Source organism: Prionailurus bengalensis, chromosome C1 (genome assembly GCF_016509475.1).
Source record: "Prionailurus bengalensis isolate Pbe53 chromosome C1, Fcat_Pben_1.1_paternal_pri, whole genome shotgun sequence".
Lineage (NCBI taxonomy): Eukaryota > Metazoa > Chordata > Mammalia > Carnivora > Felidae > Prionailurus > Prionailurus bengalensis.
Window position 1 is genome coordinate 176,930,678 of NC_057345.1, and position 26,272 is coordinate 176,956,949.

At 36.4% G+C, this 26,272-nt stretch overlaps 1 protein-coding gene across 1 annotated transcript in view; it reads right to left on the reverse strand.

Annotated features, from left to right (window-relative positions):
- Positions 1-26,272, reverse strand: part of COL5A2 (collagen type V alpha 2 chain) — a 146,907-nt gene that overhangs the window by 18,946 nt on the left and 101,689 nt on the right. The window contains exons 15-41 of the mRNA XM_043577277.1: positions 26,073-26,117; positions 25,581-25,634; positions 22,600-22,644; positions 21,453-21,506; positions 18,879-18,977; positions 18,334-18,378; positions 18,118-18,216; positions 16,844-16,897; positions 16,439-16,546; positions 15,309-15,362; positions 14,649-14,747; positions 12,954-13,007; positions 12,142-12,240; positions 11,980-12,033; positions 11,816-11,869; positions 10,370-10,423; positions 9,547-9,600; positions 7,198-7,242; positions 6,543-6,641; positions 5,427-5,534; positions 5,029-5,082; positions 2,542-2,595; positions 2,270-2,323; positions 1,797-1,850; positions 1,281-1,388; positions 1,110-1,163; positions 524-577 (exon numbers count right to left, since the gene is read on the reverse strand). Of these exons, the coding sequence (XP_043433212.1) occupies positions 524-577; positions 1,110-1,163; positions 1,281-1,388; positions 1,797-1,850; positions 2,270-2,323; positions 2,542-2,595; positions 5,029-5,082; positions 5,427-5,534; positions 6,543-6,641; positions 7,198-7,242; positions 9,547-9,600; positions 10,370-10,423; positions 11,816-11,869; positions 11,980-12,033; positions 12,142-12,240; positions 12,954-13,007; positions 14,649-14,747; positions 15,309-15,362; positions 16,439-16,546; positions 16,844-16,897; positions 18,118-18,216; positions 18,334-18,378; positions 18,879-18,977; positions 21,453-21,506; positions 22,600-22,644; positions 25,581-25,634; positions 26,073-26,117 (1,809 nt within the window). The remainder of the gene's footprint in view (positions 1-523; positions 578-1,109; positions 1,164-1,280; positions 1,389-1,796; positions 1,851-2,269; positions 2,324-2,541; positions 2,596-5,028; positions 5,083-5,426; positions 5,535-6,542; positions 6,642-7,197; positions 7,243-9,546; positions 9,601-10,369; positions 10,424-11,815; positions 11,870-11,979; positions 12,034-12,141; positions 12,241-12,953; positions 13,008-14,648; positions 14,748-15,308; positions 15,363-16,438; positions 16,547-16,843; positions 16,898-18,117; positions 18,217-18,333; positions 18,379-18,878; positions 18,978-21,452; positions 21,507-22,599; positions 22,645-25,580; positions 25,635-26,072; positions 26,118-26,272) is intronic.

Sequence of the window (26,272 nt, forward strand, 5' to 3'; positions counted from 1 at the left end):
CAATTACCTTTGAGTCAATACCAAAAGTGTGCTGAAATTAACTTGACTTTTCAAACTTCTTAAGGTTCTGCTCCATTAATAAATATATAACATTTAATTCTATCTGGTCTAATCTTATAATGAAATAATATCATTTATTTAACTAAATTCCAGAGATGCCGCCTAACTTAAGGAAATGATTATTAGCACACCATACTGTTAGTATTTAGTACCCAAACGGAATAATGGTAAAACATTGGGGCTAAAAAGGACTTTTAAATGAGCTTTTCATTTAAAGATGATTAAAGATGAATTTACTTTGACAAGATACCAGTATGTATGAATTCTTAGGATAAGGGTTGTTTACATGGGTTAATCATTAAGAGATTAAATAAAAGAATGAAAAATAACTCAATATATATATATTTCTATATAATGTGTACATATATGTGTGTTTGTGTGTATTATCGTGTGTGTGTGTGTGTGTGTGTGTGTGTGTGTGATGGCTTCACTACTAATGATCTGAATTACTGAAGTGACTTACAGGAGGGCCTGGAGGTCCAACTCTGCCGGCAGAACCAGGAAACCCTGTAGCACCCTAGAAATATAATATCATATAAGACATTTTAAAATAACTATTAATTCCATATTCTTTCTGGGATCTAGTTTTTCACAGGGATACTTAGGCCTTTAGATTCCCTTTCTTGTTGTAAACAATAAATTTATTCTTTATCCTATACAAGAATGGATCAGAATTAATCGGTTGGAAAGATGCTATTTTTCTCTTTCCACCTTCCATTTATCTTGAACGTATACAAATGTGCGCAAGACTAGAACTAGAATCACATTAATATTTTGCATAACAGAGTTCTGTAAAGCAATTCCCTGTTATTCATTACCTACGTCTTCAATAGGTAATATATTATTTATGTTACATATGAGGTGGCTGGGTCTCCAAGATCATAAAACTAACTATAACCCAGATCTCCATTTAAGTGCCCTTTCCATTATAGTTTGTTATCCAAGTAAAAATTTGTTGTTACAGCTTCAGATGAACTTTTATATGGTCACAAAGTGCCACGTATCTGTGACTAGCTGCGTGTAATTCCCAGAGCTTCAAAGCAACTTACAGGTGGACCCTGAGTTCCTCGACCACCTTTTAGTCCAGGAACACCATTAGGACCCTATATAGAAAGACAGAAACAAAAGATCACTATAGTAAAGCAAAATGGGCTAAAGACAAAGTCTAAACATTGGGTACTTCACTCAAGTTTTTGGTTTTTATTTTTCTTTTAACTTACATGAGGGCCTGGGGATCCTGCTAGACCTTGTGGTCCAGGTGAGCCGGCATCTCCCTTCTGCCCTGGCTCTCCAGGTTCACCTTTTACTCCAGGCTGCCCATCAGGACCCTATATCAGTTGTATAAATAAGCAACTGATTATAATACTTGTAGACAAGTTATTTCACAGTAATTATTACTAACATATCACTTAACCTTATATTGTAAAATGGTGCTTTGTGATCGGTATTAAAGCACAGAAGGAATAATGTCCTCGTGGGATCTTTGAAGACAGTCTGAAAAAATAAGTTATCCCACCACATTTTTATTAAAACAAATAAGTATAGAATTTTAAATAGTGCATTTTAGTGCCACTCATGAGAAAAATGTATTGAAAATGAGAATATTGCCCAGAAACCTGTAAACTTCCCAGAATCTTTAATATATCTTCAGTACATATCACAATGATGATTAATTAAATTTATTGCTATAGCAAGAGGAGTGCCCACTGTAAATTAGAGATATTTGGAAATTATACCTGAGGTCCAGCAAAACCAACAGCCCCAGTTGGGCCATTTTCACCACGAGAACCCTAGGATAAGAGAAGTGTTATTGTCGTTTTCACACGTTATTCTAAATGGGAACAGTATTTAAAAATATAATTATATAAACTTGTAGGATCTTGAAATGTATATGTAGATGAATTAGACTTATTTCTTAAGGAAGACTTTTAAGGGTGAGATAGAGATAAGGGCCATATAGCAAAATTTCCAATGTCTGAAGTCTCAAAAAAGCTTAATTATTTGGTAAATGAACTGCTTAGTTGGATTTAATAGATTGCATAAAAATTACAGACTGTTAAGTTTTTGAGTCTCCTGTAAACACTGAAAACTAGGAAGTTCTAAGTAGCCTGACCCAACAAGCAAGGTTTTATATAAACATCAATACAAAATGATGAATTGTTTTTCTGCTTAACCCCATTCTAAAGAACATCAAAATACTGTCACTTACAGGATTGCCACGGGAGCCGGGAGGCCCAACTAAACCTCGAGGGCCAGGTTCACCCTAGAAAGCAGATGTCAGATGGTTATGGTCCAAAGCAGGAACAAAACATAATACACCTGGGGGAAGCTGAGCCCTGTGTGTAGGGCAGACAGTGGGGGAGAACTCTGAGATGATCTGGCCCAACTACTACATATTAGGAAAGAGAAAACATTATGAGAAAGAGCTATCATCCAGACTCCATGATTCTGAGTCCACAAAATACCAATTTATGATACTACCTTTTCTCCAGTGGGACCTGCAGGACCTGGAGGGCCCAAGGGACCTGGAAGACCCTGTTAATGAATAGAACATAGGTATGTTGAGGAAAAGAATGCATGGAATTTCCCACGATTATACAAACATTCAAAGAATGTATTATTTTGTGATTGCTTTAGTTGCCTTTGCAAAATATTGTCTACAACAAGTCATATAATCTGTATATTGTTAAGATTTTTCTAGTTACTCTAAAACAACTTCTGGAATTTTCTCCACAAAGTGTCTTAATCTCTTTCATCCATACATAATACAATACTGTGTTCAAACATTAGCTCTAAATTAATGTTATTTTTCCACAATATTTCTACGTTTCTTAGCCTATTTAATATTGAAATTTGCGAACAGATTGAAAAAAACTTTTCTTCTTTTGTATAGAATACTATATTCTTAAATTATACAAACAAAATATCACTCTATTTTATTTTTTTAAGTGAAATTCTGATAAAGCATTGAGTTTTCTACACTCTCCTAAGACCACAAGGAGTGTAACTACCCAGCCACACTGAGGCTGAGTCCTTTAGGCTCAGAGCTTAGGGCGCTATCACATGGGGGTTCAAACCATGTCTTCTTGGTATGTGGTCACAATCTTTAAACTGCTTGACTGTATTGGAGGCTTTTCTAAAATGGGTTTTCTGGGGCACCTGGGTGGCTCAGTCGGTTAAGCGTCCGACTTCGGCAAGGGTCATGATCTCGCGGTCCATGAGTTCGAGCCCCGCGTCGGGCTCTGTGCTGACCGCTCAGAGCCTGGAGCCTGTTTCAGATTCTGTGTCTCCCTCTCTCTCTGACCCTCCCCTGTTCATGCTCTGTCTCTCTCTGTCTCAAAAATAAATAAACGTTAAAAAAAAAATAAAATAAAATGGGTTTTCTATCTGATATTTGTGCATTGCCTCTACATATGCAGACTAAATATTCTTTTGTCTTTTAATTTTTGTATGTATTATGGAAGAAATTTAAAAAACAAAAAATTACTTCATGTTTTTATGCTCTTATAAAGACATAAGAAAACTGTGATCACATGTTCTCTAGATCTATAATGGAACAATAATCTTTCAATAATCTCCCTAATCTATTTCCTTAAAGAATTGGATTAAATATGAGGATCACTTCATTAAATTCATTTTTTTTTCATGCAGAGAAAGCATGTTATTCATTTTTCCCCTTTACTATGAGATTACAATAAATGGTCTGCTCTGCTTCCTCCCTAAAGCAATGTATTGTCATTACTAAAAATAAACCAGTCATTGCTTAAGTCCTGTTCCTATCACACTGCATTTTCAAAGTTAGTTCATAGAAACAATAGATATGTATTTCAGAATTCACCTTAAAATACAGTCAATGCAACATGCCTTCAAACAGTACTGCACTACTTTACTATGCACTATAGAACATCTATGACATAAAATACAAACAATATGCCAGATTTACCTAGACCATTTTTGAAATATGAAGTTAAACATTAGAGTTAACTAAAAGGGAAGAAATATCTCGTGTTTGTAATTCGTTAAATTAAGCGTGTCACGCTTAAGTAGATAGTTAGAAAAAGAAAAAAGGGTTAAATTACCACTAAGACTAAAACTTGTCTGTATTTTACTTTTTTTTATTAAAAGTTAATGTAAACAATGTATTAACAGTGGCTCAATGTGCAGCATCAATATGTTAATGATGGTTCGATGTGAGCTCTTTCTGTATGACACAACTGCTCTTGCCAGGGCACAGCGTGACAACTAATAGCAAACCATGTCATCAAATATCAGGAATTACTCCAGGGACTGTTGAATGTCTGAGCTCTATCTTACATGAGAGAATCATGTCATTAATGTCTAAAAAATCATATTCAGTCTGTCCTGAGAATTGCAAATGCATTCTATTTTTGAGGACCTAAAGCTTATTAAAGGTCAATTTCTCACATGACATTAAACAATGCCTTGGTATCAACCATCTTTCTTTACATTTCACTTCTTCATCCTCTTTATTGATGAAAGAATTAATTCATTGGGCAGTAATTTTGTAATCCTTAAATATACAGTATATCGGGAAATATTTATCTCAACTTGGCTGCTGTGCAAAACTCTAAGTGCCTGCCCTGGAATGAGGTCTAGAACAGCTCATTAGATCAACACTTTAACAAAAATAAACACTGCATGAGAAATAAAAAGATGATAGAAAAAGATAAAGAGGGCCCCCCTGCTTAAAGCACTGGTCTCAGATGCACAGGAAAATGTGTTTTATTTCATTCCCTCAACAATGACTGCTTTTTGGCTTGCTCTAATTCAAAGTAAGCAAAATGAGTATCCATGATTTTTCAACATCAAATCTCAAAATTCATCATTTTCCAAATCCTGACTATTATAGAAACACAATGAACTTTATTTTGGAGAGTTCAGGCAAATTCACATAATAACGATAATATTGATTCCTTGCTTAGCTGGGAAAGGAGAGATTTCACTTACTCTTGCTCCGTCATTTCCAGCTGTGCCTTCAGCACCTTTCTCTCCTATGCCACCCTGGGAAAACACACAAAACACCATTATTCATTTAATTGTGTTTTTTCTCTCATTTGCATGGATGCTTCATGAGGGCAGGGGCTTATCCCTCCTGTTCATAGATAAATCCCCTTGAACCTAGAAAAGTGCCTGGCATTCTGCGTTCTGCATTCTGAAAGAAAGAAAGAAAGAAAGAAAGAAAGAAAGAAAGAAAGAAAGAAAGAAAGAAAAGAAAGAAAGAAAAGAAGTAAGGAAGACTGATTGACTTGTGACCAGGATGGTAGAAGTAAAAGCCTGCCCAGGAAATCATTTTCAGTAGAAACGTAGAAAGTCTAAATGAATGAACTAAAAAAAAACAGACTTACCCTGTCACCCTTGGGGCCAGGAGTTCCTGCGATTCCTCTTTCTCCTGGCATACCTTGAAGACCTGGTGGGCCTGTATCTCCAGGGGTCCCAGATGGGCCTGGACTGCCCTAAATAAACCAACAATAAGTGACCTCATCACTATAACATTAAAATTCAGCCACATTAAATTCCTCTTCTGGTAGGCCCAAAATAGTTGCATGTCAGCAATTTCATATGGTTCAACTTAGGCCTTACATTTTTCATTTGTGAAAATTGTCTCTGAAGTGATATTTTGAAATAAAAAAAAGATTTTGCTGTTTTGATTTTTGGTTTATATATTCAAGTTTTTTCTTTGGGGAAATTGAGCATCGATTCAAATAAAAATAATGGTTGCCTTTCTTTTTCTTTTTTTGACAACATCATGGGGATCCTAATAAAGAATGAAGACATTACATTTAGAGAGTATTTCACTCTCTCTCTAATGAACCCCCGATATTAAGCTTGCTTACAAGCTAATTCAGTGATTAAATTGAAGCAGATCCTATGTAATCACTCTGGACCTTGAAGATGATAAAGGATCTAATGTTATATGAACATGAAAAATTCTACTTTAATTGTTTACACTTAAGTTGTCTTCTTGTCTTCTACCAATCTTAATATGGCACCCAAACCAAATAGTACTGATTTTTGCCTTATGATGTATTCTACTTTCATAATTAAAATACAACATCCTTGCATATGATTAGTAAGCAGAACTATGGAACCTGAGACAGAAAAACAATGGAACACATAATTAGGAATACCTCTTAATAAATTATGCAATTTTCTATTTATTGCTTCTGCTTATTAATGGAAGTCACTAGTTAAAGTTACACAAACACATATTAGGAATGGATTTCTAGATGAGAATGTATTACCATGTACACTAGACCATAATTTGCATCACAGAAAAGAGGCTTCTTTTCAACTGATTCTTTAGCGCCAAGGAAAAAGCCTAGTAGATATTCACTCAATATTTGTTGAAGAGGAAAATCATATAATCAAATTATGTTGGAACCATAAGGGAAACACATTCTAGTTCTGTCATGTGTTTACAGAGCAGTAGTCTTGGGACATTTGGTCAGGGCCATACTTACTTTTGGGCCATCAGGGCCATGTCCTCCAGCCATTCCCTTCTCACCAGGGAGTCCGGTTATTCCTGGTTCTCCTCTTTCCCCTGGATTTCCGCGTTCTCCCTAGTGCAACATTGGGATGTCAGACAGTCTTAGCAACTGATCTGAAAGTAGGTTAAAAAGGTTTCTGGAAATCTGCAAAACTGCTTCTACTGGAGAAAAATTGAGAAATGAGCAACTATTGAGGCTCAATTTTCCTTAAAAAATTTTTTTAATGTATATTTATTTTTGAGAGAGAGAGGCCGAACACAAGCAGAGGAGGGGCAGAGAGAGATGAAGACAGAATTCAAAGCAGGATCCAGGCACCGAGCTGTCAGCACAGAGCCTGATGGTGGGGCTCGAATTCACAAACCATAAGATCATGACTTTCGCCGAAGTCAGACGCTTAACTGACTGAGCCACACAGGAGTCCCGGGGCTCAATTTTCTAATTTAGTGTTAAGAAATGAACCTGGAATAAGGATGTGCTAGTTTCACAGCACAAGATTTTCTCATAAGACTGATTTTCATCAGGTTAAAGAAGCTGCATGCTTAAAATAAAGCCCAGTTTATGATGAAAGATGCTTTTTAAAACTAAAGCCAATGGAAACAAAGTTAATGACGAAGGAGAAAATACTTACTCTAGGTCCTAATGGGCCAACTGCTCCAGGATCTCCAGGAACACCCTATAAGATATAATTTTAAAAACCGGAAGAATTGCTTTGAGCTAAATTTTAGGTATTTATTACAAATCTTTCCATATCACATGCCTAATTTCTTTTAATTTAATATTAGAAGTTTTGACTAAGCCCATACATTAGATGGAAATATTTTTCTAAAAAAAAATGTTTATTATACTTGAACATTTGATTTTGGGCAATGAAACATGCAAAATATTATCTCAGAAATATAATGCATTGGTTTTTTTAGAGACAACAAAATACACAGTAATTTTATTTCCTAACGTGAACAAATTTTAACAGATGAAACTGAAATAAAAAGCAATAAAGAGACTGATCTTTTAAACAGAACCAATTCAATTTAATAAATATTTTTTGACTATACACTATGGACAATGTACTGGGAACTGTGGGTTCAAACTAGTGCAGTCATGATATATTACAAGTTTCAGTTTGTTCTTAACTAAAGAAAATTTTGTCATGAAGTTCAAAACTTTTCTCTTTGATTGAAAATAATAACTAATGACAAGGAAAGATGTTGTGTAGAAAATCATGGTTGTCAAAGAGTGAGATGAAAAGTAATTTAGAAGTTGGGTTGGTTCTGAATGAAGTTTTAAGGATAATTTAATCAAATTATTTTTCTTTCATTTTCTTTTTAGGTATGCTAATGAGTGATATATGGTTTAAAAGAAAATCTAAATATAAACAAATCTGAGGGTTCTTTCAATAATATTTTATCTTATAAGAAAAATATTTTATCTCATAGTTTAATCAGCTTTATGTGGTATTTTTTAGTGATATGTAGTTAATGGTACATCTTGCAATTACTAAATATAATATTGCTTACAATTTTGTGGTAGATAGTGCACTATTCATAGTGTCTTGATTTATACCATTACACCCTGCAATATTTTGAATAGAGTACTTTTTGTCAAAGTAGCATATTTCTGGCAGTTTGGAAGGTGACAGATAACTATGGTCACTACAACCTCTACCGTCTATGTTTACAAAATCACAAATGTTAATCTCAATATATTCAGTTATGTTTGCTTCCATCATAATCCTCCATCATGAGAAATTTTCATTTGTCTGCTAGAAGAATTCTCTTGGGCATATGGATATGTCCTAACTTTAGATAAGGCATCAGTGTCCACCTTCCGTCCCCAACCCAGGACCTTGCCAGGCAAAGTGAAACATGAAGAAGCGTAAGCTGTCCTTGGATGGTAACTTCGCATCCTCTGAAATGGAGGGCTGGCATTTCCTGTGCATTTAGCACCAGCACATAGGCTGGTAGCAGCCACACTAGAACGTCACTGCTACTACTGACTTAGGGACCTGCCTCTTATGTAAATTCCTCAAAAAAACTTTGCCTTTTTCTAAAAACATGAAACAAAACAAAAACTGTATCAAGTGGGCCGCCAATCTGAAATGTATTGTTCTTCATGTGGTGTGGTCTTCATAAAACCCAAATCTAGTCATACTACTCCCTACTTAAAAGCCTTTCATCATCTTCCATTAGAAGAATAAGAGCAAATAATATTCAAATTCAGACTTTCTATAATCTGGCTCCTGATTCACCCACCAGCCTCGTCTCTACCTCAAGTTATACTCTGCATTCCTGACTTACCAAATTTATTCAGTGCCTTAATTTGATCAGCAAAACCTTTGCACCTGCTGTTCCCATTTCCCGGAGTATTTTATTACCTTCCCTTCTCCTCCCTTACCATCACTCATCCTTCAGATCTCATAAAATATATTACCTGGTCTGGGAGACTTTCCCTAAATCCCCAAGTCTGAATTAGGTGCACCCATACACACAGTGCCTCCCCAGAAACTCTATCTCATGTCCATCTTGTTCAACTGGTGGGGGCCAGGTATGATAAATATTTGTTGAAAGGTTAAGTGAATGAGTGAATCACTCACAGAAAAATAAATTAAACTGATGTCTTAATAAAATAATAGAAATAAAATGGTCAGTATCTGTTCATAACCATTTATAAAGCCTCCAGTAAACTTCTGTAGATATGACAAGACATAGACTTAGGGATTAAGAACAGTCTTGGGAAGCACACTACCAGGATTCAAATCATATCAGCTGTGTCACTTTGGGAAAGTTACATAACATCTGTGTGCCTCATTTGCCTCATCTGAAAAATGGTTATAATAATTATATGGATACCTAGATATATAGGGTTGCTTTGAGGATTAAGAGAGATAAGGCAAACCAGAACAGAACCTCAAATACAATAAGTGATATTATGAACCTACAATTTTTAGTATTGTTATTGTTACTATTACCTTAAAACTTACCTGATCACCTGGCTTTCCACCTTCCCCAGGAGGCCCTGGAGGACCAGGAAGCCCCTAAAAAAAGAAAAAAAAATTGTAGATTTGTAAAAGTTTAATAGGCCACTAGCATTAACAAGTTACCTTTTATATATCATGGAGTCTCCATGACTATACTTTTAAGCAAAATATATTGTTTAAACACAAGCAAAACAGAATGAGAAAACCATTATCTTCTATGATAATGCAGCAGCCAGTCAGCTTCTAGGTTTAGATTTTCATTTGCACACCACTTAGCAAAAAAAAAAAAAAAAAAAAAAAAAGAGCTAAGACTCTAACAGGAGATTCTTAACATTGGTCCAGTTTTTATGGGTCAGAAAGCAATATTTTAGGCTGCTAGAATAATAATGATAATAATAATATTAAGTCATTCCTAAAGGTTTTTTTTGCCAAATTATGATTATCCATGCTATTAAATAATAAACAATTTCCCACACCAAATATATTTAAATAAATCATGAAAATTTGTTCAAGAAAAATTTTAAGACATTTTGTCAATAAAACTAGATAAACCTTAAAATAGTTCAATAAAACTTCTTGAGGTATCAAGAACACCTAAAAATTTTAATTTGTTAATAATTTTGGATTTTGATCCATTTTGCAGGGGAAATCTATTCCTTCCCTTTGAACAAAAATGTTGGGTTTTATCCAAATCTTTATTTACTAAAAGAGGGATGACTTTTTTAAAAAATTGTGGAATTTCACATCATTTGACCATATCTTTTTATATTAAAAAAAATCAGTTTAATTAATGGTAGAATACATGGAAAACTGAATTATTACATACCTGAAAGCCAGTGGGTCCTGGGGGTCCCTGTTCTCCTCTCTCCCCAGCTAGACCCTAAGTCATAAAGGAAAGAAAATCACGAAGAGAGACAGATCTTAACACCTGCTTCCTGTTTATGTGACCCACTGGAAGTATTGATATTTGCTTTTTTTCCAATCACATGCTTTTCACTTTAGCCAGATTATAAACTAGCATTACAAATAGTTTAATGAGATTCTTTGAGGTCCCTGCTGGTAAGAAAATGTCTTCTAAAGCCAGAAAAGAGACTGAGGACATATGTTTATTTTTTGATCCAAACATAAAATTGTCTGGAACCAAACACAAACTTCTGAGGAAATTGGAGAAATTGAACATGGAAAAATTCATTACTTTCATACATCGAATAGAAATAGGTAATACAAGTGTCCCCTGCTCTTCCAAAGTTGGCATTATGTCACTTTGCTTTCATGAAAGACCTGTATTAGTACCTCTTTGTGCTAACTCAAAGGACTCCGAAGAGAATTTTTGCCTTTATGAAAAAAAGGCAAAAGGCATTCAGAGTTTGTTTTGCAGTGAGCTGTTATAGAGGCAGTGCACACCCAACTCTTTCTGGGGAACTAGACTTAGCATCTCAGCGTCATCTGTGTCTGTGAGCATCTGTGCTTTATCTGGATTTATTTTGCGCATCTGTTAGAGCAAGATATAGCCTGAGATATGTCCTAGGATATGCCAGAAAAGCCTAAAAGACGTTATTTTGGGATTCTGGGAATCTTAAGAAATTTTTCACATAAATTAATAATTGCTTCTTTGCTTTACACCATTTTGGCTTACAAAAATTTTCACAGGGACGCTCTAATTTCTGTTCCAATTTAGTTCGCAGTGTTAGAAGAACTATTAATCAGGCCTTCAACACTAGAGCAGCTGAAGAAAGCAAAGCTAACATTTTAGAAAGATATTTAAATTGCCCCATCATAAACAAATAAATATGCCAAAATATTTCTGATAAATATTTAATTTTAGAATCCTAGGATGCAGATGGACCTCAAAGGACAAAATACTTTCTTTTTTAGTCCCTCTAAATAAAAATCAGCTAGCTTAGACAAATTTATATGAGACATTATCAGAAGAATGTAAGTATAGTTCAGTACTTATATTTTTCAATAAGAGACAGAACAAAGTATTTGTCAAACATGATTCTGTTCAGTTGATATGTTCCTTAACTGTGACACATAAGGACAATGAGGTTGCTTCTGCCATCAGCATTTTAAAGAAGTTTAAAATGAAAAGTCCAATCGCTCCATTTAAAAAGGCAGAAGGTGCTGGCACAGGGGTCAGAAGAAAAGATTAGAATTCTTCAATCTTGCACTTTCTCATTACTTCCCCTGAAACTTACTCATAAGTAAAGTCTTAAACAAACATCATCGAAAAGTGCAATGTGAATGTAATTATCGCTAAAAGATCACATACCGGGGGGCCCACAGGACCAGAAGGACCAACTTCACCATCTTTTCCAGGAGCTCCCTAATATCACACAGAGATAATATGTGAAGTAAGGCCGTGAGACATTTGGGTCATTTCATATATATTTATATATATTTCCTCCCTTTTGGCAGAAACGTTTGTATAGTTACCCTCTGCCCAGGAACACCAGCATTTCCTGCTTCTCCAGGTTTCCCAGGGTCACCCTAAAAGAAAGAATAGAAAACTATCTTAAAATTCAATCAGTTTGCTCATAACATGCCTACTTCAGGTGAGGATGATGATGAGATAGCAAACATATGCACTGTACTCACACTGCTACCTTTGGGGCCTGGAAGACCCATACTCCCGGGCTGCCCTCTGATTCCTATGGAGCCTGGAGGACCTGGCCGGCCATCCTCCCCCGGAGCACCCTACAAAATTGACAGGCGCAATGTAAGTTTTACGTAAATTCTCTCTGAATATCAGGTCACCCAAATTGTCACTTGCCTTTCTTTGCTTACTTATGAAAGTTATATAAGTTTTAAATTATCCTTCATCTTTTTCTCAGTGAATCAGAACAGTTGAGTGTTTTAAAAAAAAGTGCTGAAGGATGCTGAGTATTTAGAACAGAGATTTTACTCTGGTTCTACACATGACCCTCATCTTCACGGCTCCTTACGCTCTTCTATTCCTAGGGGAAATTATCCTTTTACTCTTTAATTTACTCTAGCTTGCGGTAATGAAAATTTGGGACTTCATTTCACATTTTTTGGTATAAAGGAAGGGCCTAGAATACATAAGTTACCAAAAGTCATACCTACTTATCTCTTAAACCTATAAAGTTGGGAGGACACTTATGAAATGAGAATGTTTCCAGTAGACAAATTTCACCAATACTGGAAGAATACATAATTTCGACTTTTTCCCCAGATGTTAGAGAAGCAACTTCAATCTCAAACATTTATATCAATTAAACTTGATCAATTTTTAGTGAATTTTAAAATATGAAGATCCTATGAATTTGCTTCGGCATTTTAAACATGTAAATATGATCAGCACTCACATGATTAAAAACATTAACCTCAAATAAACATCTTACGTTATATGTCTATCATGGCTATGGATTTCTGTTTATGTCACTTACCAAAGGCCCAAGCTTTCCTTCAGGACCTTGAACACCAGGATTTCCTGTCAGACCCTGAAAATTAAAAGTGATTGTCATTTTGTTGCTGACCTGCAACTGAGGTAAAGATTCTAGAGAGTAGGGACACCTGGGTGGCTCAGTCCGTTAAACATCCAACTCTCGATTTCGGCTCAGGTCATGATCTCAGAGTTTGTGAGTTTGAGCCCCATGTCAAGCTCTGCGCTGACAGTGTGGAGCCTGCTTAGGATTTGCTCTCTCCCTCTCTCTCTCTGCCCCTCCCCTGCTCACTCTCTCTCTCTCTATCAAAATAAATAAATAAATAAGCTTTTTAAAAAAAGATTCTAGAGAGTAAAAATAGCACTTCATTAAAAGGATCCAGTTCCACTATGCAATGCCCATTCTCAGTGGCCTTAGGCTCCTCTAGACAAACTTCACAGGCTAATCATGGGCCTCCCCCAGCCTGGTTTTGGAAGGATACAGGGCAGAAAACACAGCATGCCAACAGGCAGCATCACGTGGGACTCTCCACTGGGGTCAGCCCTCACAGCATGGCCTCCAAGGGCATCATCTAAGCCTTCTACAATGGACAGGCCAGATGTCAGGAAATGAGTCTACATGGCGGGGACAGGAGCCATTTTGGCTTAGAAATCTCAGGTAACCAGTATTTGTAACAGCACCTCGAACGCAGTATACTGATCCTGGCAAGGTGAATGTGCAGGTACCAGTTTCTCCAAACTCAGGATGCCCAAAGTCATGCTCCCCTACAAGGTTTTTATAATTCATAGTCCTCCCAGGTCCAGATGTGGTCTACAGTCGGGCATCATTTTTACTATAAGCAATGCTGACTGCTCATTCACCTGGCATTCCAACTTTATTAGGTATCTAGGGAAGAAGTTCTAAGAAAGTTCCAGTTTCCTACATAGAAGGAGAAAGGGCTGTAGTAGACTTTTATTCATATATTTAAAAACACTGGGTATGGGGTACCTGGGTGGCTCAGACAGTTAAGGGTCTGACTTTGGCTCAGATCATAATCTCAGTTTGTGAGTTCGAGCCTTGCGTCGGGCTCTGTGCTGACAGCTCAGAGCCTGGAACCTGCTTCAGATTCTGTGTCTCCCTCTCTCTTTGCCCCTCCCCTGCTCACACTGTCTCTCTCTGTCTCTCAAAAAATGAATAAATGTTAATAAATAAATAAATAAATAAATAAATAAAAGTGTTGGGTTCAAGATTATGTGGAGCCAAATGTATATTTCCATCCAACAACTTTTTGTATAATTCTTTTCTTTTTAAGGAGCATTGTGGACAACTGAATGTAACAGCAATTACACACTTCAAATGAATTTTCAAGTAACATTTTGTTCAGGATGAAATTTATCAGGAATTCTCTCTGCCAGAAGCCAAACAGGTTTTTGTTAGCAAGTAAAGAAAAATAAAAATTGGCAAACAGGATTTTTTTTTCCATGTCAAGTGGCAAAACTATTAATGCATACTCCTTTGAGAAAGGGAGACTAGCAATTACCATGTTTTTCTATATGTCATGAAAATAACAAAGCAGTTTTTTTAAAAATAGTAAATCAGGTCAAAATCGTAAAAGCAAAAGAAATGATCCAACTTGTAAAAGCTAGCTTAATTAAAAAACACTTCACTGAGTACCGACGAGCTGTTCTGGGTCGATGTAGCAAACTGCTGTGTTCTTACCCGAGCACCTGGAAGGCCAGGTTCACCTGGACGTCCTGGGTCCCCCTGGCCTCCTTTAGGTCCTGAAGAACCTACAGGACCCCTCTCTCCTTGAGCCCCCTGTTCCAATGCAAAGCAGAATGTGTCAGAAAACAGAAACAGTGCAGGAAGATAAAAGCAAGTGAATATCAAAATTGCCCGTTACAAATCAAAGCACTAGAATAACATACAAATACTTTGTCAAAGTGATTACAAAGTTACAAAAACTATCACTACATATTTTGTTCTAACTCCTAGTTCTTGTAGAATAATGGCTTTTCATTATTAATAAAAATTGTATTTAGATTATCACTCCAATAATCTAGATTTGGGTGAGGGGGAACACCAAAATTCTAGAGTCTAAATTTCTAGATAAAGGAAAGGTCTGTGACCTTTTGTTCTCAGCTGGGTCTCCAGGAAGTCGAAAACAAACTCCTACATACTTGCAACCATTATCCTTCTCCCCTAGCTATCTATAATACATAAATTGCACAAGAGGGATTTGGCATTAGGCTTGACATCTGTGTCTGACTCTTTTCTGGATCTGAAGCCATGTGGACCAAAGCTAGATCACCATTCTGGACAACGGCATCTTTTGGGGCACCACCCACATGAATGTCAACATGGATGGGATAACCTCACCTTTGGTCCAGGTAAACCATCAGAGCCTGGAAAACCACGATTGCCAGGAGCACCCTACAAATGACCAAAATGAGATTCTTAATTGTTGTTGATGTTTTTGTAATATATAATGAGTGGGTAATTTTTATTTTTGGCATTACAAGGTATTAGGAGTTGTGATCAAGCCAACATGGCAAAAGATAAAGTGTAAGGGACAAAACCCTAACTACATAGAAATATTTAAAGATTTTAAATTTTTGAGAATATGTAAGTATCAAGCCAAAAAATTATTCAAATTAAGAACTATCCTAACAATTAATTGTAAAATAAACATAGAGCAAAATGGTATCTAGATAAGCAGCAAAGGAATGGCACCATCTACCATGATCAAAACGTCAGTGATGACATACATTAGTATTGTCTTGTATGTGAAGTACTGTGCATTCTTTGAACGTCTCTACAAATGTAAGGTGATATTATCATTGTCCCCTACAGACCTGTTTCATTATACTCCAGTCACAGCAACCTCTTCTAATCTCTAAAATCACCAAGCCCTTGCTGGCTTTGCGCTAACCATTTCCTCTGCTGACAGTGTTCTTATTCTTATAAGGTCTCTTGCTGGTTTGTCCTCATCTTCAGGTATCAGCTAAAATGCCATCTTCCCAAAGAATCCACTTCTTAACCACCTAATTTAATGTCACACTACTATCACATACTCAAAGCTACTCTCTACCACATCACCCTGTAATTTCCTAAGTGTATATGGAGCTCATTAAAATGTATAATTATATTTTTGTTTGCCTGTTGACTTGTTTATTGCTTACCTCCCCACTAGAATAAACTGTTGCTTACTAGCCCCCACATGAAGGCTGGGACCATAGCCTTCTTGTTCACTGATGTATCCTACGTACCAATATATCGAATTGGCACAGTGTCAGTGTTGGCTGAATGAATGAATGAATGAATGGGCAATAATTATTAGACAGTTGGTTCCTTTAATACACAGTTAACCATACTTAACTGTGCAATGCATTTGCAAGCAATTCTTTCAATGACTCTAGCTTTCCTTATTATCCCCAAAGCTCCCCACATAATCCGCCCCCCACACACACACACAACTCTAAGAATTTATCTTATTATTCAAATTTTACCCTTTCTCCCATTGGGCCTGGAGGACCAACTGTTCCTGGATCACCTCGGGGACCTCTTTTGCCTTCTTCACCAGGTGGACCTATTGGACCCTGAATACCATGTGGCCCCTATTAAAAACAGAAGGACAGTTACCAGCAACAGCCATTTGACAACTGAATTATAATCAAAAGCTTCATTTAAATAAGTCAATTACAAATTTTAAACTATATTAAACTATTTCCATCCAAAGTAATGAAGTCAGTTACAAGTTTAAACTAAAGTATTGCCACTCAAAGTTATATTTCTCATTGATATTATTTTAAACACTTGAGCATTTTGACCTGTGCACTGCTGGACAATATTCATGGTCTTCTTATCATTGAAACAAACAAACAAACAAACAAACAAACAAAACGAAGACTTACTGGTTCCCCTTTGGGGCCAGCTTCTCCTTTGAAACCTGGAACTCCTGGATCACCCTAAAATAAAAGTATCAATAGTTATAAAACCCAGGACTTTTAGCCAGTCCAACTTGCTTTAATTAATTACAGTTAACAGGCCCTAAAAACTTTCTGCAGCTGAGTCTGTATTAACATTTTTTCTAATTTTGCAAATCTTGTAGAATGTATGTGAAATTTTATAAAACCCAGTATAAGTAGTTTATAGAAGTCTGTCTATTTTACAGTGGTCTTCAAAGGACTTATTTTTAAAATCTTGTGTGTTTTATCATGCATACTAGGAAAATTAGAATTATTCAGTTATTCCAATTTTATAATTAAAATTAGAACTAACAGTGACAACTTTTACAGATAAATCTATTTAGGGTATATTTTAGGAAGTAGAGTTATTTACCCAGAATCAAAATAACTTTATATTTATGTTCTACTTATTGAGAGTTTGACAAGTTCAAATTCAGCATTTCATCTTCGGAGTGTTCTAGGGTTTTGGTGTGTATGTGTCTTTAAATACCAGTTAAACCTGTGGGAACCAGGTGGCTAAGAGAACATGATAAAATCAAATGTGAAATATCAGCAACACTCATGTTTTAATAAATCTGCCACCAGGATTTAAAGGGATTTATTAGCATAACTAAGTTACTTGGAACAGAATCTAAAATATTTGTTTTAGGTAGTGCTAAGAAAGAAAGTTTTAATTTTTATACAGAAGCTAAAAATATATAAGCACAACTTCTCAATGTGTTTATTTCTTATGGGTTTAGCATAACATTTTTTCTAATAAATAATTTCACAAAATACGGAAATTTCATTCAATATGAATAATATGGTGGAACCACTCTTCAAGATAACTCTCAAGAAATAGCTGGTGAACCCATTTTTAACCAAATCGTCATTATAACCTCCACATTTCTTCACACTGGCTTGGAAAATATTTTTATAATGTGTACTATTCAACCACTCATAAATATCTATGAGATAGACTATAAAGTTATGACCTTATTATTTTAAATTTTAAAAAACCACTAAAATTTAACACAATGTAATAATGTTCCCTTTTGAATTTAAACACCTAAATTGTACATTAACATGTGGCTTCCACTTTACAAAGATTCCTATCTTCACTTGCCTCACTCAGATATGTCCCATTATCCATGTTTCATTGGCTCTCACTGAATATTATTTTGCGTGGTGATCTTAGTTGGATTATACTAATGGATGATAGTTATTTGAAAGGACATTACCGGTTGGCCTCGAATTCCTGGAGGTCCTGTGCTACCCTGAGGTCCTGGAGATCCAGGGGGCCCTGCTAAGCCAGGAGGACCAGAGGTACCTGGAGAGCCCTGTCAGAGTAGAAGAGTGACATGATGAGCAGAGAACCCAGTAGAAGTCTACTGTCAATGTCCAAAGGATTGCACCCATTTGAACTTCACGTGGCATTGATGCAGTTAGTTACTCACCGTTGGGCCTTTGGCACCAGGTGTACCATCAGTTCCTACTGCACCCTAAAAGATCCATGAAAAGTTTACAAAATATTAAGCCATATCTAGGATGCTATCCAGATGTCCACCCACATTCCAAAAGGAGGCAGAAAAATTATTGTAAAAACAACCACCGTGGGGAACCTGAGTTCGAGCACCATGCCAGGCTCTACGCTGACAGACAGCTCTAAGCCTGGAGTCTGCTTCAGATTTTGTCTCTGTTTCTCTCTGCCCCTCTCTAACTCACACACACACACACACTCTCTCTCTCTCTCTCTCTCTTTCTCAAAAATAAACATTAAAAAAATCAACCACCATTATATCATAAAACTCACTTTATGACTAATTCCCTCTTCCATAAAATAGATAAAATTTTGCAGAGTTGACAAGAGAAATAGGTTTCTTTAATCAGTTGGAAACACTCATTCAGAATTCAAAGAGGATATATTAAAACTGTTCTGACGTTATAAAAGATGTCAAGCTTTCTGTCAAGAACACAATTCTTAAATGTACTGGGAACTTACGGGAAGACCTTGAGAGCCCACTGGACCTGGTGGCCCAGTTTCACCTCTTTGTCCCTGGGGACCTTCAGGGCCTCTTGCCCCAGTGGGACCCGCTTCTCCCTAAATGGGTACAAAAAGAAATGTTATAAGAAAAATATAAATGTGGTGTCATTCAAAGTTTATTGCTTATTTGGAGCCCTACATGCTATACTCAAGTATTTTTAAAGGGTGATGAGCACTAATCAGTTTATAAGGGTTGTGTATGGAGTAGCTTAAGGAGTAGCTTAAGGAGTAGACTCATTTTCCAACCCATCAAGTATGATAATATCTTCAGTATTAACAGCAGAGTAAAGTGGTCAAGGTAACCTGATATCTACCCTTATTTCAACCCATGAAAGTAGTCCAGATAGTAAATAAAAATAGATGCCTCGTTAAGTTTTAATTCAGATAAATAACAAATAATTTAAGTGTAAGTTTGTCCCAGGCAATATTTGGAACATATCTATATGAAAAGTTTATTCTTTACTTATCTGAAGTTTAAACCTAAGTGGGTTTCTGTATTTTATCCAACATATTAGGTCCCAATGTAGATCTAATCCTAGAGAAATCTGGACCTAGAATTTCAGAACTAAAATTCTAAGCCTGAGGAGGTTCATTAGTGCTAATAAATATATAAAATCCCTACTGACTCTCTGAAATTCGAAGAACTGGATATGGAAGTTTATTTTTCATCCAGAGAAACAGAGACCATGGAAGTACTTTATAGGTATAGCAGAATCGTGGCCAAAAATGAAGATCTGGAAACTTTATGCTTGGCAGGGGAGGATGGTAGGATAGGCAAACAATTTCTGAGAAAACCAGTTTTGCTAAGCATTTGACTTTATTAAACAGTCTTTAGTAGCCAAAAGCCAGTACTAGAAAAACCCAGGAGGAGAAGGAATTATGCAGAGTGAGCTGTTATATAAATTGCCATTGCTAATGAGGTCTTCACTAGATGCCATAGTAGGAGCAGAAACTACTTTCTGCCAAGTCTTAGTCCTGGGCATTGTGAGTATTCTTTCCTTAATTCTCTGGCCAAAGCTCAGTTTGAGGGTAGAGGGTCTCACAGGAAGGAGAGAAGGAGTTTTGTATATTTTGATGGGAACATGGGAGGTTGGGCCCTCCATGGCCAGAGTCAGTGGTGGTAGGATTAGCACTTCAGGGAGATCAGAAACAGAGGGATCTCAAGAAAGTCTTATCTGCTTGAGTGCACAGTGAGCTCTCAGTGAAACAAGGGACTGGTTGATGAAATGACTTAGGGACAGCATCATTTTAAAGTAGCAGCATTCCTGTGGCACAGAGTTTAAAGACAGTGTTAGAGAGAGCCCGAAGAATAATTTAACCCGATGACTCACATTTGAGAGTATTTGAAATGTTAGCTATGGACTTTTTGTTGTTTTTGTTTCACAGTTCAAAGCCCATTTGTGTAGCACTACCAACGAGAAGCAAGGACCTATATTGAGGGCATCCTCTGCATCAGGCAGTATTAGAGTTTGCATTGCTCTCTCATGTAATCTTCAACAAAATCCCATGAGAAAACAAGACTTACAGAAGGAAAGTGACTGCCATGGCCACAATCATTTTTGTACAGCAGAATCTTGTGAGTAAATCCCTTTGAGATGAAGAAAATTATGGCCAAGGGAAACTGGGCGTGAGGGGTAATCCAATGTACTGTGTTGTTTACAGTGTGAAAACAGTGTTCTGAATGTATTCACTAATTTAGCTAATATAATCTTAATAACCTCTTACTGTAATCCTTGAATTTATCACCCAAAATACTGAAAGAACACATTGTGACTCACTACAGATGTAAATCATCCCAGCAGAATGCTTTAATCCAGTCCCCTGTGGAAAGCCAAATAGCCTCCCTGCCTATTCCTTTCATGGTTGTGTAAATGGTAGGGGGCCTGGGTTGGAGTGAAAGCCAGCATTGTGTGAAAGAACAGCCTTTTGACAACCTTTGATTTATTTTAACCTCCTATTGTTTAGAACACTCTGCTATTTATTACTGCCAGGCACTGTATCCAAGAGCAGAGTTCCAATTCAGATTAATCTCTTACTCTTTGCAGCTGTTACAATTGTCTATTTTAGAGTTCTAATGCAGTGGAATCTTTGATATTACAATTGTATGATTAGCAGTAATTCTCCTTTAACTACATATTGCATAGTAATCTCATTTTTAAATTTATTTCTTTTCCTACCATTATACACACTGAGAATGCTCTAGGTTTTTTCCTTTGTTAAGAGTGACTTCCAGGGGCGCCTGGGTGGCGCAGTCGGTTAAGCGTCCGACTTCAGCCAGGTCACGATCTCGCGGTCCGGGAGTTCGAGCCCCGCGTCAGGCTCTGGGCGGATGGCTCAGAGCCTGGAGCCTGTTTCTGATTCTGTGTCTCCCTCTCTCTATGCCCCTCCCCCGCTCATGCTCTGTCTCTCTCTGTCCCAAAAATAAATAAACGTTGAAAAAAAAAAAAAAAGAGTGACTTCCATACAATTAATGACATTCTCATATCATCAAGTAATTCTTATAATCAAGAGCTAAATATATTAACATTTTACCTTCATTCCAGGATTTCCTGGAAAACCGGAAGATCCAGGAATCCCAAGAGGACCCTATTAAATGAAACCAGAAAAGTGATCAGATTTTTAAATTAATATCTAATTAAGTCATCTTTTATTCTTTGACAACATTCTGTATTTTGACACATGAGAATAATCCACTTAGTACTTTAACATCACAAAGATAATGTAATTTTATTATAGAATCTTCCAACATTGATATGAAATAGTGCTAAAAAACTTGTCCAGTGGTATTAAACACAATAGAATTTCTTAGTTGTACTATATGAGAGTAAGTCCATCAAAACACAAATTGTTTGAAATAACTGCTTCTTGAGAGATGTACTTTCTTTGTATTAACCAAGTAATACAGTTTTGAGAAAGTTATGTTTTATACCATAATCTAGGTCTCTTTAAAAAAATGATGCTTAAGAATCATTAGGATATTTCAAAGTGATTTTTGAAGGGCTAATATGTGGATATTTGTCACCATCCTACATTTGGGAAGACATGCGCAGAGTTTAAGCCATTGACTTAAAGGTCAGATTTAAAGGAAATGAGTATAAGAGGAATTCCATTCTAGGTTATCCTGATTCTTCTCTGAGGATTTGTTTTAATTCCATCAGTTTTTCAGTAACAAAATCTCTTTTAAACTATAGTCATTCTTTTTCTCCCTTCTTTTGTTTCCTTTTTATGAATAACGAGGGAGAAAATATCCTAAGGGCAAATAATTCAAATCTGATTTACCCTCCTAGTATTCCCCTGAACTCATGTTTTTTTCATCTATCCATCCTATATACCATGCTATATTCCTGTTCATTTTATACACTCATCTTTCAAATCTTAGCTTGAAAGTTACTCCTTTTAAAGTCTTCCTTGATATATTTATCTCACTATAAACGTAGGTGCAGGTACTCCATACCATGTTGCACTCTATAGCATAGCAGTTAGCAACAGCATTATGATACATTATTAATCGATATATCTCTCTTCCTTGATAGATAAGGCAGTTCCCAAAGATAAATTCTGTGTGTTTATCATCTTTTTATTCCAAGTGTCTGAGATACAGTGGGTGCTCTGTAAATTTTAATGAATGTACAAATGGAACAATAAATAAATGAACAAATATGAAAGTCATATAACTCACCATTGGCCCAGGTTTTCCAGGCATACCATGTGTACCTCGTTGTCCCTAATTAGGAGAAAAAGGGACAAGATAAAATTATATTTTCTACAGTATTTGCTCATAATTAGTTTTATGAAAATTTCCATGTTAAAAACTGAAGAATAAATATTTAAAGTTAACCAACAACAACCTTAACTAGGTCAAAAGCAATTCAAATACATTTTTGTACAACAATAAGGTAGGAATAAACACATCTACCCTTATAACAATAACAAAGAACAATCATGACTTAAAAAATGAAACTGATTAAAATGATTCTTCTTACTTGAATGTATGACTTTCCATAAAATGAACTCAAAGACAATGAAATTTTGTACACCTCAGTCTTTTTAATAAGCAGATTAACTCAGAGGAGTTAAGACCCTCCCACAAACTGCCCTCAGCTAAGGTAGCATTCCCAAAATTATGCCTCTTCCAAGGTCAATGAAGCAGTACAAAGGATTGGCCCTCATTCAAGACAAGTCTGAAAAGCCATCCCGGGCCCATAGTTCTCATGGAACAGAAGACTCATGGAGACTGGGGTCTTTGTTGTAATTATAGTACAGTTTATATTCTCCATGCAACAAAGCCTGTTTTTTATTCATTTCTTCACCAATGTAGTTTCTGAGAGCACTCCCCAATAAATTTCCTGCACACCAGTCTTTGCTTTGATGCTGTTTCCTGGGAAACCTGAACTGAGACCAATACCATTGGTACCAGAAGTAGTACAAAAAAAGCAGACTCTAAAATGGAATTTTAAAGCTGGATTCCTCACTGACCAGCTGGTGATCAATGAAGTCTGATTCACTCTTGACGTCTGGTGGTAATGCAGCAATAAATATTGCCTCCAATGGTAAACTAAGAGAGGGCACAAGTGTAAGAGAAAGGGCTATGGGTACAATAGCTCAGGCACTTGAAAAGGTTTAGAAGAAATAGCAATTATAAAGTTGATGGAATTGCATGAACTTGTTGAATGAATACACTGGAGAAAGACTTTGAAAGGCTAATCGTGATTAATGATCAATATAAGATTCCTTGGAAGCATTTTAAAATCTTGTGATCTTCTACAGTCTGAGGGAAGAAAATCCTGAAGGTTGGGCCCAGGGCTTGATAAAGGTTCAAGAGTTCTTGAGAAGGTTGAATTCTAAAACATGGAAAGGCTGTTATGCCATGGTCAGGGGCTTTGATTAGAAGGAATGTAATTTGACATTGGGATATCTTAAGAACTTTGAAATCTCAACCCTGAAGCCTATGGGCCTGTAGAAATTCTCACCGTTCCCACCTTTAACAGCTTATACTTCTCCCTTCCTTAAAGATGTTGCAGAAGCCTCTACTTTATCGGACAACATATGCTATCACCACCACCACCACTTGTCCCTGCTCGTTGGCCACCAGACCAATAACTAGCATCAAGTCACAAAATAACTGAGTTGAGGAAAATCTTCTTCTGATAAAAGAGGGAAAATACACCCCAAAGGAGCTTTGAGTCCTATACATCATGTAGAGCCAGAATCCAAAATAGAATGTGTGGGAGTAGGTCCTGAAGGTACTGGATCGTGAGGGAAAGGATATAAAGTGGAGAACTTTAATGATATGGAAATACTCTCCCATGATACACATTTAACACTCTCATAAATATCCTGAAAGATGGTATTAACATGGAAGATGGTTCTTGGAAACTCAGAAAGAGCAATGCCCCACACTAAGTGAGGTAGAAATGCCAGAACTGTCTTGGCAGACAGCAGAAGAAAGCACAGAGAAATGAACATACTAGATCGGATATATTATGTAAGGATGGATACATCAACAGTTGACTATATTCTACAATATTTTCTATGTTTCCAGAGGACAGTCTATCTTCAAGGGGACAAGGATTGGCCTAGTGAGAAGGTCTCACTTCTCCCAAACCAGGGCCCTGACTTTGACACCATTGAGAAACTCTAAAGTGGTTTTCTTCTGTAGGCTAAGGGTAACATCAGGGGATGCTGTAAACCTGAGTGAGATTCCTAATACTAATGGGGATGATAAATGTAAAAATAATAAGAGGCAAGGTGGCAGTCCTTAATTGAAAACAGGTAAATGAAACAGTCCAAATGAAAACAGGTAAAATATAATGAATTGCAAGGTTGAAATATTAGCTGCCTAACCTTCAGAGATCTATGAAGAGAATTAATAGAATATTCCCCCTTTCTAGCTAGGTTCAAGGTACATAGGCAGACAGTAAAAGTATTTCTCAATCTATGCATTTAAAATAAATCAAAGACAAGGGTGCCTGCATGGCGTAGTTGGTTGAGCTTCCGACTTCAACTCAGGTCATGATCTCACTGTTCGTGGGTTCGAGCCCCGCATTGGACTCTGTGCTGACAGCTCAGAGCCTGGAGCCTGCCTCAGATTCTGTGTCTCCCTTTCTCCCTGGCCCTCCCCTACTCATGCACTGTCTCACTCTGTCTCTCAAAAATAAATAAATGTAAAAATTTTTAATAATAAAATAAATCAAAGACAGATGATAAAGAAACTCAGCTCTTGTAAGGGTACACTCAGTACTTACCTTTCAGGATTGTGATGGATATAAAATAAAGATAATGGAAGAATGCTTGGCATATAAAACCTGCTTGAAAAATGTAACCTATTATTATAATTTTACTACTATTCCCAATTTCATATTTTCCCATGGACTATATTCCATGTTGCTGTAGGTTTTTATAGTTTTCTTAACTTCAGCATTCAGATAAGTAAGCAACAAATACACTGTGGTTATATAAGATGTTAACATTAACAAAAGGTAGGTGAAGCGTACACAGAAACTCTCCATAGTATCTTTGCAACTTTTCTGTAAACCTAAATTTATTTCAAAATAAAAAATAAAGATAAAAAAATAAATTTAAATGTAGGCAACCAGTACCATAGTCTCATTTAAAAGACATGTTCAGTTCATTTGAGAGAGTTGAAATATACATACTTACAGGAGCACCCTGTGGCCCAAGTCTCCCTCTTTCTCCTGGCATTCCCCTTGGACCCTACAGATGAGAGAGGGGAAAAAAATATCTTAAAGCATCTTATTTGAATTCTAAGGTAGTTTGACTACACCACTCAACTCAATCGAGACTCAATATTATTAGCTACCAAACAATATGACCAAACAAGGAACAACTTCAGGTTTGAAACTCTCTACCTGTGGGGATACATAACCTACCACCTCTTACCTAAACAGATTTCACTTTATATAGCTTCAATGGGCTAAGTCTATAATAATCCTGATTTAAACACTAAGAAACAAGAAACTTTTTCTATTCAAAGGGTGCAATTCTCTGAGTGTGCTGGTCTGCCAGCTGGTAATCAAGATTACTTCATCAGCTATCATATTTCCTCCATGTTTTTTTTTATTTTGCATTTAAACATTCACTTAATATAGTCTAAAAAGCAAAAAATGCTCTAAGTATTAAATTGATACATACCATAGGACCCATGGCACCCATTGGACCAGTAGGGCCAGCTTCACCCTAAAGCAAAAATGAGATTATAGTACAGTATAAGAAACCTACAATTGATATTCACATCACTTTTTCTATGCGTATGTCATTTTAAAAGTATATTTTCAAACTGGCTATTTGAAAGGCATACTTGAAATGACGGACCTCAAAATTCTGCTGTATTA